Source organism: Natrix helvetica (genome assembly GCF_964273705.1).
Source record: "Natrix helvetica genome assembly, chromosome: 6".
In the NCBI taxonomy this organism is placed as follows: Eukaryota; Metazoa; Chordata; class Lepidosauria; order Squamata; family Natricidae; genus Natrix; species Natrix helvetica.
In genome coordinates this window covers 14811950-14830814 of record NC_138553.1, presented here as the reverse complement: position 1 = coordinate 14830814, position 18865 = coordinate 14811950, and the positions used below count along the sequence as shown (strand labels likewise).

The window sequence follows — 18865 nt, the reverse complement described above, 5'->3', positions numbered from 1 at the left end:
CTTTGTGGCAGCCCCTCAAATATTGGAACACTGCTATCATGTCTCTCCTAGTCCTTCTTTTCATTAAACTAGACATACCCAGTTCCTGTAACTGTTCTTCATATGTTTTAGTCTCCAGACTAAATCATCCTGGTTGCTCTTCTCTGCACTCTTTCTAGAATCTCAACATCTTTTTTACATTGTTGCAACCAAAACTGGATGCAGTATTCCAAGTGTGGCCTTACGAAGGTGTTATAAAGTGGTATTAACACTTCACATGATCTTGATTCTATCCTTCTGTTAATTCAGTTTAGGATTGCATTGGTTTTTTTGGTTACCGGCACACACCGTTGGCTCATATTTAACTGGTTTTCTCTTTCTCCTTTGAACTCATTCCATTCATTTATAGCCTTAAAGTTTAACACCCAGAATTACACCTCCAACAAGGTATGAATACATTAAAATAATGACTTAAATACTAGAGTTGTTCATGCAATCTCATCTTGTGACAATTACAGCCCTGGGAGATATGGGGGGGGGGGGGAGATTAGGATGGTGATCAATGACACACTGAATAAGTTTCGCAGTGTCAGTTGTTGCAAAGAAAACCAAGGCACTTTGAGATACCATGAACAGATCCATAGTTCTCAAGTGCTAAGAGAGTTATTTTATTCTGGGCACCCATTTCTCTATTTCTGAATTAACATTCAAAAGCTCTGACCTCTCCTCTGAAGAGGGCTAAAAAAGCATATGACCAATAAACCAAAAATAAGATTGACTGCGTTCCTCTGCTCGGAGGGGTCACAGAATAATCCAAATTTGATCATTCAAATTTCATATTTCTCACTTTTGGCTTTGTCCTTTTCTCCTGCTCTCTTTCTTTTATTATTAAATGCCTCCCTCGCTTTTCTACAAACAGCTGCTCTTTGGATATTCTTTTTTTCTGATCTGCTCAATTCTCATTTTTCAACTATCGCAAAGGATTCCAACACCTCCCCACCGCTGCATTTCCAAAAGGACAGCTCCTTTTGGAGGAGAGAAATACATAGACAAGGTGGGGGGGCAACCGTGGTAATTTTAAGACGTGTGGTTTTCAACTCCCAGAATTCCCCAATCAATAGTTGAATAGTTGAAATCCACATGCCTTCAAATTGCCAAGGTTGGACACCCCAGCCATAGAGCTTTTGGCAGAATCTAAATTGGGATGCAAGGTTAGTTCTCCTTGAGGCAGCCTTTAATTTTGTAAAGCAAGGCTATAAAGCATAGGAAGAAAACATATTGGTAGGTAGAGTTGATTAGGGACCAATACACGACTCCCCGAGCATATTGACAAGCTTGATAAATTTCAAGCAACTTGGGAAGAATTCTGTCAGGGGAACCTGACTGAGCAGCCTTTTACTTGATTCTCAAATTCAATTTCATCGGACATCAGGTGAGAACAGTCAATGTTCATGCTACTCAATCATTTACCACCATCAAGGAAACAAGCACGTATAATGGCTAGTTTAAAATCTTCCAGCAGAACGTCCAAAATTGGAACTGTTTGCCCTTTTTATAAACTCTTATTTGCTACTGGTGTCACTTCAGTCATTATCCATTGAGAGGGGGCCATCCTCCAAATAAAATCTCTAAAATCTCTGCTGGCAAAAGTTTTGATTAGGAGATAATTCTACGCATCATAGAAGGGCAGCAAATCATTCGATCTACCATTTCTCTATTTGCACTGTTGGGAAAGAGAAAGAAAATGTTTGTAAGGTTTAGCTACCTTAAATGCCATGGTAATTTAGTGACTGGCATTGTGATCAGCGGTGGGTTTCACATTTTGTTACCACTGGTTCACCACACGCATGCCCACCCCTTCCACGCATACACCTGGCCTTCCGTGCATGTGCTTTGCTCTCGTACGCACCTTCTGCTCATGCGCCCGGCCTCAAGAACGTGCCTAAATGGGACGGCACAGAGGCGCGATTTCTGCTACTAGTTTGGCTGAACCAGTGCAAACTGGCAGCATACCACCTCTGATAATCAGACCGAGGCTCCACCCCCCACCCAGATGTCATCACAGACCTTCTGTGCATGCACATAAGGTTCTGAGCAATGACAGACGGTTCTGTGCATGCACAGATATGCCGCATGTGAGCGAAGCTGGCACGCGGGCATGGGCACTCCCGCTACCGAGCCAGTAGTGAAGATAATAGGATACCATTACTGTTGATTATGATGTTTTATGGAGATGAGACCATTGTCCATGATTGTTCTGCCTCAAGCAGCAGCATACTTTGAACTGTCTCTTCTTCCACATATCATTGTTGCCAAGTCACTTTTCATTCAAATGCATGTATAAAAATACGCAACATTTAAAATATTTCAGAACACAGTGTCTGTTTTCTTCAAACCACACATTATTTTCTAATCTGTGTCCAGGCACAGCTTTTCCCAGCAAGCAAATGTTCTCTCCAATGACATTTGCTAGAGGAGAAATCATATATTTCATCCATTACAGCAAGCTTTGCTGCGGCGAACATGGGCTGGTGTGAAAAACAGGAGCTGCTTCCTGATGCTCAAATTCTAAACTATGAAGGACTCCGATAAATTATTCTACCTGCCTCAACAAAATCTGCTTTAAACTCATATTACAATTCAATAATCATTTAGCGATAATAGAATAGCTGTTAGGCTCAATTTCATAACTTAAATTGCTTTCCCCACCAGTACAGAATTTACTGCCACATATATGATGACAGCCACTTTTGGAGATCAAAGACAAGGAATCTATAACTTTCTAGAAGTCGCTGAACTATATCTCCCAGAGATCATGGCTAAGATGACCAAAGGTGAGAAATAATGTCCCGCAAATGAAGTGTGGAACCACAATATTTAGAAATTATGGTCAAATTGCATCAAATATCTCTAAAAGTTATTCAGCGTATATGTATAATGTAACATTAGTTGCTGAAAAGGAAAAGGGCGTGGCCTCAGCAAGACTTAGTCTACAGATGAGTTGGGACAGAATACCCAGTCAATTAGGATAGACTCATCACAACAGAAAGTTGCTAGTTTGAGGAAGGCTGGCTAATGTCTTGGTGGTAAATGTTCCAGAGAGATTTGCTTACCTACTATGGAACCTTAGGTCATAGACTTGAATCTAGTCATCAGGTGGATCTCTTGTCTGATCCAAAAGGCATTATTTTATTGGATGTATAAAAGGTAAATGTTTCCCTGTCCAGTTATGTCTGACTCCAGGGCCTTGTGTTCATCTCTGTTTCTTAGCTGAGGAAGGCAAGTTGTCCAAAGACATTTTCTGTGGTCATGTGACCAGCATGTCTATACGCCAAAGGGGCACGGAACGCTGTTACCTTGACACCAAAGTGGTACCTATTAATCTACTCGCATTTGCATGCTTTTGAACTACTATGTGGGAGGAGCTGGAGCAAGTAATGGGAGCTCATCCATTGCACAGAGCTTGGCTCTCGAACCCAGATTGTCAGCTTTCCAGCTGACAAGCTCAGTGTATTTAACATGTACATCCCACCCTTTAAGCAAACCAAGGTAATTTACACAAGGGTCCATTTTTATCTTATCCCTGCCAAAATGTCTCTATGACAGAAATTGGACTGAGCGTTAATAAACAGACAATAGTCACCTGGAGAGTTTCTGTGGCTGAGGTGAATTTGAACCAGAGGTGGGTTGCTCCCGGTTCGGCCTGGATGGGGCAAACCGGTAATAGCGGTAGTGGGAGGCTCCGCCCACCCATCCAAACGCTTCTGCGCATGTAAGAATGTGCAAGTGAACCAGTAGTAAAAAATGTGAAAACCCACCACTGATTTGAACCTATGTTTTGCCAATCCTAATCTAACACTTTAACACTGCACCCCACTGGCTTTTTCTTATGTTCTTAAAAGTTACCATATGTATTTATGTATAAATTCCTTTACACTCCTGACATTATTTTTACACATTCAAATCATGTCAACCTAAGAAGTTAGGAACTTAGGAAATCTTTTGCTGTTTGCAGAATCTTTACACATTTTCACATTTGTGTATGTACTTTGTATATAAGGAAAAAACATACTTTGCATATAATCAGGACATAGTTCACAGCTTCAAATGAGTATTACTCATGACCAGACCTATGCTCTTAATGTACCAGCAGCTCCAAAACGATGGTGCGGGAGGAATATTTTCATGACTGTTGGGAAGTTAATACCTAGGCTAAGAATAAAAGGAAATAAAGCCCAGCACGCAATTCTCCTCTATCACAACTATGCATCCTGGAGCATGAGAGTAATTGTCTGAAATGAGTCAGACCAAAGGCTTAAGGAAACAGTTGCCATAGCAACCTCCTTCTCTATTCTGATTCTGCTTAGAATTAAAACGATATCAAATAATTTGGGAGTGAAGAGATAGGACAAAAAAAAAATCTGTGGGTGCTAAATGACCTTCTGTGGCTAAGTCTCCTTTCTGGTCAAAATGACATACAAAATATATAAAAACTAATAAGCCAAATATTGTTTGATAGTGGGAAGAAAGGCTGCAAGCAGGAATTCTAGTTATTTCTGATTCATTTTCTTTGCGTAGATAAGACTCGCTCCCAACAGTTAACCTATTTCCAAAGGACTCCTCATTCCCCCACCCTCACCCAGTGCAGGAATGGTCCAAGGCTAAGTCTGTCCGACGTCTCTGTGCCCTTCTGAAATTCAACTGTATCATCGCACGGCAACTGACAGTTAGCAGTTTCACCCCACGCTTCTATGTCTCCCTATAGTCCAACACAGAAGGCAGAGCAAGGAATAGTTGCTACAAGCTGTTACAGTCAGAAACAGGAATTTCTCTGCTCTTACATCCATCTGTGGAAATCCCAGGGAGCATATGAAAGGATCCTGGCATTTCTTACTTATTTCCAAATATATATAGATATAGATTGCTGCTCACTGCAAAAAAAAAAACCCACAGCAATTCACAGCAATTATTTTTTTTGGTGGTGGTGGTGGTGGTGGGGGGAATACAAAATGAAAACACTCCAGTAAAGCTTGTCCCACTGAATTTTGAAATCTATTTGACCTAAAACAACAATGACAACAAGGGTTGGCTAGATTTCATTTGAGGAGGCTGCATTTATGCCATCATTCATTCTACTGTTGTTTATAAGCAAGCAAAACAAGATCCCTTGGTGATGTGGAATCAGCAAAACAATGTCTAGAAATCCTTTGTGCTGGGAGCAGAGGTTTGGATCAGGTTCTAGCAGGAACCCAAAGATTCCCGCAGGAACCTGTAGCATCCTTTAAAAAAAAAGTATACATCCGTGTATAGGCGTAGACATGTAAACATGCATGAAAATGTACACACACTGGTCTGTCCATGCTTGAAATTAGCAAGCAAAGATTGTCTTGCAAACCACACTCCTCAAATGACGTCATATACCCTTCATATACCCAGACCAAGGAGATGCAGATTCTAGTGATTTCACTGGGACCTTAAAAATCTCAGCAGCTGCAATGTCAGTTCAACCTCTTTTACCAATACAGAAGCTCAGTTTAATGATTCACATGACAGAACATTCAGTCATATTATCTGGAGCAGAGTGACGTATTTCTGATTCATTCATTCTCTCTCTCTCTCTCTCTCTCTCTCTCTCTCTCTCTCTCTCTCTCTCTCTCTCTCTCTCTCTCTCTCTCTCTCTCTCTCTCTCTCTCTCTCTCACACACACACACACACACACACACACACACAAGATAAAGTTTTAATTAAGTGATAAGTAATAATTATGTTTCAGTTAATGTTCACTTGGGGATCAAAAGCTGTTAGGAAGATTACGATATTGAATGGACTTTCTAAATTCACTTCAAAAGGCACATGTAGGCTATTATAAAGAGAGCATTCTTCCAAGGTGATTTCAGCTGGAAAGTACTATAATTTACTCCAAAAATTTATTATAATTATCTCAAATAATTTACTCAAATTTACATTATAAGAATTATATTATTGAGGGGGATCCAGAATATCAACAGAGAAAACTAAAAGACTTATAAGTTTGGCAAATTAGTTTGTGTCCATGAGATGGGGTTTTTGTTGTTGTTGTTGTTGCTGTGGACATTGCCATTGACAGACATTTAGGTATTATTTATTTATTTTAAAAGGCTTATAGTATATAGTCACTTATAATGCAATTATAACCCTGGATGGCTCACAAAGCAGTAAAAAAAAAAAAGCAAGGATTTCCCAAACAGAACAAAACAACAATTCCCAGACAAAATAGAAATAAGTACTCAAGAAAAGAAAAACTCATAGCATCCCAGGACAGCAATTTCCCACATACTATCTTGATGGCCTTCAGCTTTGTTGTATCAATGTTTTTCAAGCTTGGGAACCTTAAAAAGTGTGGGCTTCAGCTCCCAGAATTCCTGCTTGCTGGCTGGGGAATTCTGGGAATTGAAATCCACACATCTTAAAGTTGCCAAGGTTGAGAAACATAGTTCTACCCCAATGTTTGTGGGAACAATCAGATTTCCCAAGTTTTCTAGAAGGCTAAAAAGTTAACAGCCTGCCTGATGTTTGGAGAAAGGACATTCCACAACTTAGGGGAAGCTCTGAGAAAGCACACTTCTTGCTCCTGCTAGAAAACTACCTTTCAGGAAAGAACCTAGAACATGCCCTCTTATCTGACCTGTTGGATAAGCAGATACCTAGCTGCTCAGAATCACTTTGGTGAGTTGGGTAGTGAATGAATGAATGAATGAATGAATGAATGAATGAATGAATGAAATCTACTCAGAATAGAAATGAATTCTTGGGTATTCATGTTTTGCCCATTCCAACTCATAGCAAAGATGCAAGATTCTACAAAGACTTGTCTTCTTTCTTCTCTCATCCAGCTGCCTTAGATTTTACAAAGAAATTCATCTAAGGCTGTATGGGTATTATTATTATTTATTTATTTATTTCTTCGCACTTCTAGACCGCCCCCTCTCCCAAAAGGGACTTGGGGCGGTGTACAGTCCACACAGCAAATACATCATCCATAGTAAAATTCATTAAATAGATAAACAGATGAATAAGTGAATAAGTATAAATAGAGGAGGTTAAAAGAATTAAAAGAACTGTACAGCGAGGATATAAATATGGCTTTAAAACCCCTAAAATTAATTAAATTTAAAACAATACCCTTAAAATACCAGTTAAAAGTATATTTCCAGGAGGTAACAGTTATAACAGTTATAGTTATGCCAGGCCAGCTAATCGGAACAGGTGAGTCTTCAATTTTTGTTGGAAGGAGCGGAAGTCAGTGGTGGTTCTAATATCGGGGGGGAGGTCATTCCAGAGGGTTGGGCCCATCACAGAGAAGGCCCTACTCCTTGGCGCCGCCCGCTGGCATTGCCTAGTGGACGGCACCTGGAGAAGCCCCTCCCTGTGGGTACCAAACTTGATATGAATGTTTCTCTTTGGATGCTATAAATAGATATCACCATGCCCATAATCGAGCACGTATCTTCCAGGGGTATTTTGGAGAGGAGGGATAAGGTAATACTTCTGAAGTTTCATGATTTTTCCACTTAATCTCTTTTTAATCCTCATCCTTCAGCCCTTCCACACCATCTGCTTTTCTATTATTGCTGTCTTCCGAGCTGTGGTATGGCTTGTTTGACTAGGAAATCCTAATTATCAGTTACTTCCCCACCCCAAATCCTGACTATAATAAAACCACTTTAAAGGGCATGAACGAGGCCCTCAAAACTCATTCATTATCTCTTTCCTTTCAACAATATTCATGTCAGTTCACTGATTCATAAATATCAAAGGGCGTATACAAAAATGAGATGAACACTTGTAGATTTCAGTTTTACATGGATGAGTGGAAATAAACACGAATGCAGTTATTATGCAGAGCAGCATCCCAGCATTTCTATCAGGGCTATTCCATATTGTCATTTTAGCCCCTGGGAACTATGATCTTGGATGAAAATTAAGTGAAAGGGCTTTTTGCTTTCGGTGTGTTTATTTTTATGGAGTTATGAAAAGGTTGCAAAGCACAGAAGTGATATTTGCTGGGCACAAAAAGGACACTGCAATGATACACATGAACACAAAATTTAGGCCTAGTATTAACAGCAAGGATTTGTTCCATATGTTGGACGTTTTTGTTAAGACTTCCACAACATTCTGCAATTGACCACTAGATGGCAGGAAAGCATTTTCTATTTCTCTTTGCTGCCATCTAGTGGTTGCCTGATATAAAACTTCCATGTTTGGCCCAATGAAGTGATGGACCTGCAAATTTCCAGAAGACACCATTCGCAATCAGACAAATAAATAAAAACAAGTAAAGGGTCTCCCCAATGTTACCCCCATCTTCAAGTGCATTGAAACAAGTCCTACCTGCAGCAATTCCTGTCTTCCCACCAATAGTCACAGTCACAGATGTGCTTACTGTCACTGCCTCTGGCAAACTTCCCTCTGTTAAGACATAAATGTAGCAAATTCAAAAGCTGATCCTGTATCTCAAGGGAAGAGACTCTCAGAACTGGCAGACTGTTAATTCTGTTCATAAATCAAATACTAAGTATAGAACACACATTAAAGACCAGTAGATGTAGGATCTCCACGTTTAGATGATAATTCCTCAGAATATAGGAGAGAATGAATCAGATTGTATTGTATGGGGAAGAATGTATGGGGTAGAAGAAGAATCCTGCTCCTTGTGGGGGAGGGGGAGGAAGAATATACAGGTAGTCCTGGACTTACAATTTTCATTTAATGACCAAAGTGATTTATGATAATTTTTCACACCTGCAGTTGCAGCATCCCCATGGTTACATATAGGGGTGAAATCAACTCACCTTTGCTACCAGTTCGGTAGCAATGTGAGCGCCTTCATGCCCTAGCATCAAAAATGGACGTGATGATGTCTGGGCGGGTGGGCGGAGCCCGCTACAGAGCGTGCCTGCAAAAGTAAGTGAACAGCGAGGTGGGGGGGAAATCTGCTGTGCCACACGATTTAGATTATAGACTAATGTAAACCGTGTGTCACAGCTGATCATTGGAAATATTGGTTCACCCGAACTAGTAGCATATTTTTACTACCGGTTCGGCCGAACTGTTCCGAACTGATAACATTTCACCCCTGGTTACATAATCAAAATTCAAATGCTTGGCAACTGGACTGTATTTATGACGGTCGCAGTGTCCCAGGGTCATGTGATCGCCTTTACAACCTTCTGATGCGCAACATCAACAGGAAAGCCAGTTTCACTTAACAACCATGTTACTAACTTAACTACTGAAGTGATTCACCTAACAACAGGTTGTACAAAAGGTTGTAAATGGAGCAAAATCCATGTCTCGCTTAGCAACAGAAATCTTGGCCTCATTTGTGGTTGTAAAGGAAGACTACCTGTATCAGGAAACCTCTTCTCTTTAACAGCTATGTTTCTGCGTGTTTTTGATAGGGAAACATGGATATGCCTAAACTGAAATGTTTGTTCTGCTGCCAGTAAGAGATTTAATAAGAAGTAAGAAGTCACTTTGGGTTACTGATCACCAAGAAAGATGCCTTGATCATCCTGACTTGCAGTAATATAATAGAAGTCCCTAATGTTCAAAGCTAGAATTATATCTGCATGTCCCAAAGAGTCCTACTTGCTTATTCATAAAGCAGCCCTAATGTCAGTGTTTCGCTAGAAAAATACAGATGTCTGAATTTAGGGATGTACTTATTTTAGGGACGTAACACTGAAAAAGAGAAGAAAATCCTGTTAGCAACACAACTGTTTTTCCACACCGGTGGATGTATAATGGTGTATAATGAACTGTCAATTGTACAGCTTCAGTTTTTTTTTTTAAACTCTCTAGTCTCAAACTCTAAATATCTTGGATAGGAAATTAGTGTAGATGTCAACTAGTAATATTAACACGATTTCCTGGTCAAAAGAACTAAAGATTTTAGAGGGGAGGAGAACGTTCGTTCAACCGGATGCATTGTGCTTCTCTATCTGCATATGCATCAGTGGTGGGTTCCGGGCCCCAGTGTCCTCCACATGAATGTGTGCAGTGCGTGCATGCATCTTACCATCCAGCAAAGCCTCTGCGAGCCTCCGTTACGCTCCAGCTGCTTGGTGGAGCATCACGCAGGCACTGTACACGCCTTGCGCATGCGCAGAAGTGCCAAAGAGTTTAAAAACAGGTAAGGTGCACGAGCGGGCGGGTGGGCCCTCTGGAGCGCCGTACCGGAACAGTACCTGGTGCTCCGGGCAGGCTCCCGTATGCCCGTACCAGGGTGCACCGCCTGCAAACCTCTGGTCAGCATTGCTAACTGTAGAGGCACTAAAATTCTCAAAATGCATGTATCCCAGTTTGCTTTTTAATCAATGATGGTAAAGTGACATGAATCATCATGTGCTTTTCGGCCACCCATTCCTTTTGATAAACAAGGATATGGAATTATAGGGATGCGGTGGCTCAATGGCTAAGACGCTGAGCTTGTTGATCAGAAAGGTCGGCAGTTCAGCGGCTCAAAATCCTAGTGCCGCGTAACGGAGTGAGCTCCCGTTACTTGACCCAGCTTCTGCTAACCCAGCAGTTCGAAAGCACGTAAAAAATGCAAGTAGCAAAATAGGAACCACCTTTGGTGGGAAGGTAACAGTGTTCCATGCGCCTTCGGCGTTTAGTCATGCTGGCCACATGACATTGGAGATGTCTTCGGATAGTGCTGGCTCTTCAGCTTTGAAACAGAGATGAACATCACCCCCTAGAGTCGGGAACGACTAGCACATATATGCGAGGGGAACCTTTACCTTTTTTATATGGAATTATATGATTTTACACATTTAACTAATCAATACTCTGGATATTCTTGAATTGCCATCCACGGTTGGCTCTAGTCTTCGGATTCTGAATATCCCATTTCAACATTTCTTCTTCCATCACCAATATTCAGTTTATCAAAAAGCACCATAATTGTTTTGAGTTTGAAATGCCTTTGATTTCCCAAAGGTATAGATGGAATTAACTGGCTTTGGGGGGGGGGAGGGGATACACTTCAGTTCTCCAAGGAGGAGTCAAATACTTATTGGTTAACTTAAAAAGTTGTGACATTATGGTTTGAGATTTTAAATAAGTTTGCACTAAGACAGGTATGATGTCAACCACTTGTATCATCTTAAAGGGATACTTTTTGTCTACCAAGTAGAGGTTCATCAGAATAACAGAGCTGGAAGGGACTGTTGAGGTCTTCTAGTCCAGCCCCCTGCTCAAGCAGGAAACCCTATACCATTTCAGACAAGTGGCAGTCTCTTCTTTAAAAGCCTCCAGCAATGGAGCACCCACAACTTCTCTTCCACTGGTTAATTGTTCCAGTGGTTAATTTTTCTCACTGTTATGAAATTTCTCCTTAATTCTAGGTCGCTTCTCTTCTTGATTAATTTCCATCCATTGTTTCTTGTCTTGGCTTCTGATGCTTTGGAGAATAGCTTGACTCCCTCTTCTTTGTGCCAGCCCTTCAAATATTGGAACACTGCTATCATATCTCCCCTAGACCTTCTATTCACTAGACTAGACATACCCAATTCCTGCAACTGTTCTTCATATGATTTAGCCTCCAGCCTTCTAATCATCTTCGTTACTCTTTTCTGCACTTTTTCCAGAGTCTCGACATCTTTAGTTTAACAATTAATTAAAGGCTACATATTCCATACTGTAACTCCAGCAGTTCATTTTTGACAGATGAGCACTGAATGACTAAACGTATAATAAAATGTTTTCTACGTAATTAGAGAAACGTCTTCATCATTTCTAGATTTCTTTCTGCAAACTTTTGTGGTTATTGTACAAAGGCACATTGAGTCACAATACAACCCACTTGTAGTCTGAAGTAGCATAGTTGAAAAATAGGTCCACCTCCTCTTCAGCTGTCTGGGAAAGCATAGGTTTCAAATCCAGTGGAGGCTAGCTAGTTACTGTATTTTCTTGTGTTGTACAACTGTTTCATGCTGGGGATATTCTGAATATTAGCATTTATTTTTTATTGTAGTTTTCCTAAAATTACAATTAAAAAGCTAAAAACAAATGCAAACTGAAAAAATTAAAAATAGTATAGAAAAAAGACAAATAAGAATATAGTAAAGAAAAAGAAAATTATAAAGAAATAACTTTTCATCACAAAAAGTATGAATAATTTTAGCAACTTATCACCTTTTCTTAAAATGTAACAAAAGTTCTCTTCTTCCTATATGCCATTTCATCCTTATTATCAAAAGTCCACTGAAGGTAAATAAAGATAATAACATACCTATTTTAAACATGATCAAATGAACCAACTTTATATTCCTTCCTTTTAGCAATTTTGATTATTAATCCTTCAAAGAATGTCCTAGAACTTGATTTCTTTTCTTATTTCTTTTTTTGTCTCTTCTCACACAATTTTTCAAAGTTTTAAAAAGTCTCTTTTATAGATCCAATATAGGAAAATTATTTAAGTCACTCTTTTGATTTATTATTTGTGTATCTCTTTTAATTATTAAGGAATCATCCAGTTTTATTTATATGTCTAGTGTAGCATGATTTTATTTCAGTGACATTCTTGTAGCCTGCCATTTTAAAATCCACTTTCTGATTAGACTCAGTCTTGTTCATTAAAACCTACTCCTCCTCCATCACATCTTTTTAAACATAGTCTATCTACAGAACCATATTCTTAAAATTAACTGGGTCCATTTTTCAAAAATATCCTTCAACGCATCCAGTGTTAAGACATTTTTCTGCATTCTTCATTTGTAAATCAAATTTAAGTACTCTTCTTCTTTAATTATGTTTAGTTCCGTCCAGTGTCCAACCAAGTTTTTTTTAAAGAATTCTAAATAAAGGCATTTTCCTATGGGAAGGATTCTCATAATTAATTGCAAAATATTATTTAAAATCCACTTGGACTTTTAGTCCATTTATAACTTTCTTAATCAAACTTCTAATCATTCTTTTTCTGTTTATTCCAAAATAACTTTTTAAAAGTCTTTAATTTTGCCAAGGATTAAAGAAAACTCATGTAGTGTTGTAAAACCTGTTGATCCAAAGGTTTGTAATAGCTGAGAAGCAATTAACAAGCAATTTCCAAAAGTGATTAAAAAGGAAACATGTAAAGCCAATTTCTTTTTATAGTGCCAACTATGGTTTGAACCAGTGATGTGCGGTGAGGTTTATATCTGGTGAGGCAGCAATTTTTTTAGACTTGTGGACTTCAACTCCCAGAATTCCACAGTCAGGCATGCTCAGTTGCGACCTGCCGCCCTCCGCCCTGGGATTCGGCCACGGCACCGCCTGCCAGAGCTGCGCGGAATCCGGGGCACGCTTGTCGGGCGAGGGCAGTGCAGATGGGGAGCGGATGGAGCGGAGGAAGCCTCTCCCCCCCCCTCGAGTCTAGGACAGTGAGTCATTCGTAGGAAACTTGCCTCTTGGAAGGAATGACTCGGCTTGGCTCCTGCTTTGTCTCTCCTGCCTCTTCGCTTCTCCGTTCGGTCGTTGGGCGGCAGATTGAAAGCAGGAGCCAAGCTGGGTCATTCCTCCCAAAAGGCAAGTTTCCCATCGAATGACTCGCTGCCCTGATGATGAGAGGTTAGGCTGTGCCTCACTTGCCTCACCTGACTGCACGTCACTGGTTTGAACAAGATAACTGTTCCCTTCTTTCTCAGAGCTCTAACCTTGCCAGAGACTGCTATCTTGTGGTTCCCTTGTGAGGAACAATTGTATGGAGTGCTTGTGGATGATCTCAAGTTCTCTCCTTGTCCAGAGGGAAATTACAAAGAGCTAGTCTACTCATTGCCAGCTCTTCGTTCCGCAATGGTCATCACCTCTACTTTTAGTAGAGCCATTGCAGTTCACCATTTTTTTATTCAGAAGTCTGAAAGATCAGATTTCAGCTTATATTTTTCCTGATTTTTATTCCTGACTTTCTTTCCGGTATATTGCTTACTTAATGTTCCATGCAACAGAAGGGATTTTCTTTCTCTTCCTTCACAGTTCCAACACTTGTCACTTGTCACATTCTTGGCTTGATCTTTAGTGCCCAATATGTCCTGAACATAATTTTGCAGCTTCATTCAGTTTTAGCTTCAGCATTTTTGCATTTAAAAAAAAAAACCTTGGAAAAAGATCTGTGAGAGGCCTAAGTCTTTATACATTGAATCAGCCCTTATTTCAAGAAATTTCCTTTTGGATAGCATTAATCTATATACAACTACAACTCTCATTATGTTTATCTTTCTGTTTGTACTTTCAGGTTAGCTCAAAGTGCATTATACTGCAACTTTTTAAATCAAGGTGCCTACAATCCATTAACTTAAAAGAATGCATTGAAAATCCAGGATTCGTGTGGAACTGAAATTTCCATGATCAGACAATTTTATTTGCAAAGTTGTGGCTGTTGCAGCTCCCATGTGGTCATGTGATCATGATTTCTAATGCACTCTGCCAACTTCCCAAAAGCAAAGTCAATGGGGAAGCCAGCAGGAAGTCAGAAGCTACTCCTGCTCCTATTGTCTATGAAGATTCTCAGTCATTCAAGTTGTCTCTCTGTTGACTTTTAGAGTGTTAACAGTTGCTGATTGAAAAGAGTATAAATCCTTCCTTCCCCACCAATTAGTTAAAGTCTTCAAGAAAAATCAAGAGAGTCTAGTCACTGTTTGAAAAATACACCTTTGGGTCCTGTTCCCATTGTTTTTTTGCTTGTCCGTGGTAAATTTTATCTGTTTAGATATAGTAAATGTTGACTTATTATTGTAGTTTGTTTGCCATTACAATTATGTTTCTATTTATGATACAGTATTTACTCTTTTTATTTGGTAATGGGGCTCTCCAGCATGAGGTTAAAGAAAAAAGATCAGCCCTAGAATTTAATGTGAATTTAATGATGTGACATTCTGGTCACATCATACTGTACTACTTTCTCTCAAAGGATGACCCAATGGGTCACAGGAATGTCTAATATGCCTATTTTATGATCGTGTGGTAGTTAAAGATCCTTTCTAGGGCTCATTTACTTTGATATGAAATTTTGAGGGTGAGCAACAAACTTCCAAACCATGCAGCAAGATAACAATAAGACAAATTTACTCAGAACAGCTCACATCCTGTGACAATTCTTTTAACACCATCAGACTTCAACATCTGCCCACCCCAGATCTTTGGGAAGGACTCAATAGATGGATAAAAATGCCAAATCCAGTCTCAACATCTGGCTGATTGTGCAATGAACCATCAAAATGGCAAAAGGCAGCTTTATTTGGAGCATCTTGCATCTTGCAAGAATACCTTTAACACTACTAAACAACAACATCTGTCTATCCGAGGGCCTTGAGAAGAACTTGGTAAGTCGACAAAAATGCCAATCCAGTCTAAATATCTAGCTCAGAGGTCGGCAACCTTAAACACTCAAAGAGCCCGGAAGCCCCCCGTTCAATTCTGAAGCCGACCAGAAGTCTGATTCCCCCACCATAGAGTCTCCTCCTAGCACGATGTCCTTTTTTCCTCTATCTGTCCTAACCAAAAGCCCTATCAATTGTGGAGACGACCGGCAAAAGGGAGCCACAGCAGAGGAATGAAAGAGCCACATGTGGCTCCAGAGCCACAGGTTGCTGACCCCTGATCTAGCTGACTGTGCAACCTGTGCCACCCAACTCCCATGCTATTACTTTTTGTAGGGAATCCCTCGGGATCCTAGCAGATATTGTAGGATGTTCTGTGAGAGTCAAGATAGACCCTTGGTGAGATCCAAAATCCTATACCGGTATATCTTTCCTGTTACAACAATGGAGAAATTCAGTTTTTATGTTTTCATATTTTACCCATACACTGCCCAGAGCCACTCTGTAATGGAGAAGGGTGGTTTTCTGAATTTGATATAAAAATAAGCACAAATAAATAAATTCCATTATTATTAGAACCCGAGGAAAACGAAATTGACATGATCTCAAGGGAAAGAAGAAGCTAAAGAAGTAGACAGAAAGGGTGGGCAATGACCTGTGGAATGAGGTCAAATGAGGGCATTTCCCATCAGCATTCTGGTATTACTATGCAATGTTTCATCCTGAAATGCCTGTCCAAAATAATACATTAGGATGCTGGCAGATTAATTTTAGATGCGTCTATAACATTAGCACACAGTGCTACGGGAGGTGGGAGGGTGTTGAAAATAACCAGCCAAAAGGTTATGCAATTTATGGACAATCACAAGTTGCCATTTTATGGACAACAGGAAGATGGAGAGAGAAGGAAAGTGTTTCCTCTTATTCCTGAGGAATAGAAGGACAATAATTGATGGAACTGGTAACTTATAATTTTCAAGATACCAGCCAAATGAAAATACTAAGGGAATATGACGTAACAGAAGTAACTGGCCAACATAAAACCTGAGAGGAAGCACTCCAATCTAGCAGAATATATCAGGTCAGGTATGAAGCAAGATCACCAATCTTGGTTTTGTCACTTCTGTTTACTGCCCTTCTGCAAAGTGGTATGGTTTTGTGGAGCCACCTTGAAGAGGCACTTCACTCAATCTTGATTCAAGGTCTAAGGTTTTTCAGCTTTCAATCTCAGGAGTCTTAGAATCCAGCTGCATTGGCCTGACTAGTTTAAATAGTAATAAACTGATAGCTGCTGAAGTTAAATGAAAAGGAAACTAGAGAGCAAGAGAAAGTTCAGATATTTTCATTCACGTCCTGCATGGGCTTTCATTTGCCAGTTCGCCTTCTTTGCTCCCCAATCTTGCCTCCCTTTGTTGTTGTCTTCTCCACCCACCCTTCTTCCCACCACAATGCCAAAAAAAGATTCACAGTTAGCGCATTATGCACCATCATCATTGTGCTGGAGTGCAGAAAAAGAGAGCAGGAAAAAAAACCCTTTAGATTCATTTTTAACCACCATATATTTACTAGACTTTGTAAACTTTCTCCTCATTATGTTTTAGTTTCTTATACATCAACAATGTCCATATCCAGTGTCTCTAGAAAGATAAGCTTTTATGAGCCGGAGGCTTTCCAAGATTCCAGAGTCTAAAATCTAAAGTTCCTGGAGTCAACCCATTGAGCTACCTTTTAATGCATATCCTGCATTAAAGTACCCTGACTATCAGCTCTTGATTGGAGAAGGGGAAGGGTTTTTTTCCCATATGCAACCTTGAGGGAAACACAGCTCAACAGATTGTTAGACTGGTGTGAGCAGTTCCTGTTTACAAAATCTGGAATGGCCTTCCCCTTCACCATCCCTCCCTCAATGCATTTCTAAAATACCGTTGGGTGCCGGGGTGAGATTCAGCCGGTTAGGACCTGTTCGGGCAAACTGGTCGATCCTACGATCAGCTGGGGAGCGAACCGGTTCGCTCCCATGATCAGGTGGGCCCGCCAGCCCCTGCGCTTTACTTACCTATATCCTCTCAGCTGATTTGCATGCCAGAGCTGTGTTACTCCCCAGAAGTAACGTGGAAGGTAGGTTTTGTTAAAACTGTGCACACGTGCAGAGCGCATGTGAAGGCGCAGGCACACGTAGATTACATGTGAAGCAGGCAATCACCCAACCGGCTGTTAAACCGGCAAGATCCCACCATTGGTTGGGTGCGGTATTACACAAGTGTTTGCTGCCTTAGGGTCTGCAAGCATGGGATCCCCTTTGCCAGACCTTCAATCTTTAAAAAAACCAAATCTGTTCATGGTCGGCTGCAAGACCATAGAAGAATGAAATTATTTCCTAGAGTGTCATGAAGGTGGCAGAAGAATAGCACACAGAAGCCTGCTATGGAGGGCATAGCCTCTAGCTTCACTTCATACTGATTAGGGTAACCATTAGACAGCAGAAAGGAGACACAGAAGACTATCTCTTTGTCACTTATTGGTAGTTCTCTATGGTAGAACCTAATTTAACAGCCCCAAATGTTGATGCAACTTGCTGTTACCATTCCACCCCCAACAGTGTGCCTGAGCCACTAGATAATGGCTTGTCTATGCAGTCCATGACGAGCAGAACAGGTGGATTCCCCTGAGTATAGCTGCTAGGTTTTTAAACGTTGAGTAATATTGGGAGGGGGGACCTATTTGAGAGGTTTTCCTGGGACTAGAGAGCTGTGCTTGTGCCTGGGTGATTAATGAAGGCATGTGGCACAAATTATCCTTAGAGTATTTTTGCATCGGACCAATCTTGTCTGCTTTACAGAGTGATTCCATGTGCATCATTTTTCAGTGTAAGCAAACATGCAGTACTACATTGCCATAGGAAAGGTGAGATGTAGTGATGTGCAGTTGTAGTTTAAGCAAGTGTGCTACAATGTGCACTCCCTGGACTTCTAGGGAAGAAATGGTGGACTGAAGATAGTTCCACAAGAGTTGATAACCGCAACCGAATGAAAAATCAGTCAGTAGACTGGCTCTTCATCATTCCTCTTCAAACAAGGTGAAGACTTGAGATAACCTACAAGTGCTCCAATCAGGAATCCTTTATATCTCTACAAACATTGGGATGTTCTTGAATTTTCAAAAAGCTGCTTATTGAACAGGGGTGGCACTCTTTTGGCTATAAAACTATCAGCACAAATCAGTTGTGAGCTGCACTCATGGAAAATTAATGGCCTCACCATCGATTGGTTGGGGGATGAAGCAAGGACTGAAAATATTCTCACTTCTGTTGAAATCTGTCTTCTGACTGGCTAAGCATCAGCTGTTTTAAGGCACAATAATTCATTGTATGTACCTGCTTCTTCCTCAAAAGAAAGACTATAAATGAAGCTCCCTGGAGGATGTTCAGCTGCTCGGCGATACCAAAGAGGGAAGTGGTCCATGGTGAAAATGCTTTCCTTATCATAACTGGTCAAAAAGTTCCTGGAGTTGAAAAAAAAGAAAGGAAAGAAAAGCAACACGAT

At 40.4% G+C, this 18865-nt stretch overlaps 1 protein-coding gene across 1 annotated transcript in view; it reads right to left on the bottom strand.

Annotated features, from left to right (window-relative positions):
- The window catches only part of CACNA2D4 (calcium voltage-gated channel auxiliary subunit alpha2delta 4), a gene marked incomplete at both ends in the record, with an annotated part of 173230 nt that overhangs the window by 80858 nt on the left and 73507 nt on the right, over positions 1–18865 (bottom strand). Inside the window, 2 exons of the mRNA XM_081958700.1 lie at positions 8353–8430; positions 18697–18824. Of these exons, the coding sequence (XP_081814826.1) occupies positions 8353–8430; positions 18697–18824 (206 nt within the window). The remainder of the gene's footprint in view (positions 1–8352; positions 8431–18696; positions 18825–18865) is intronic.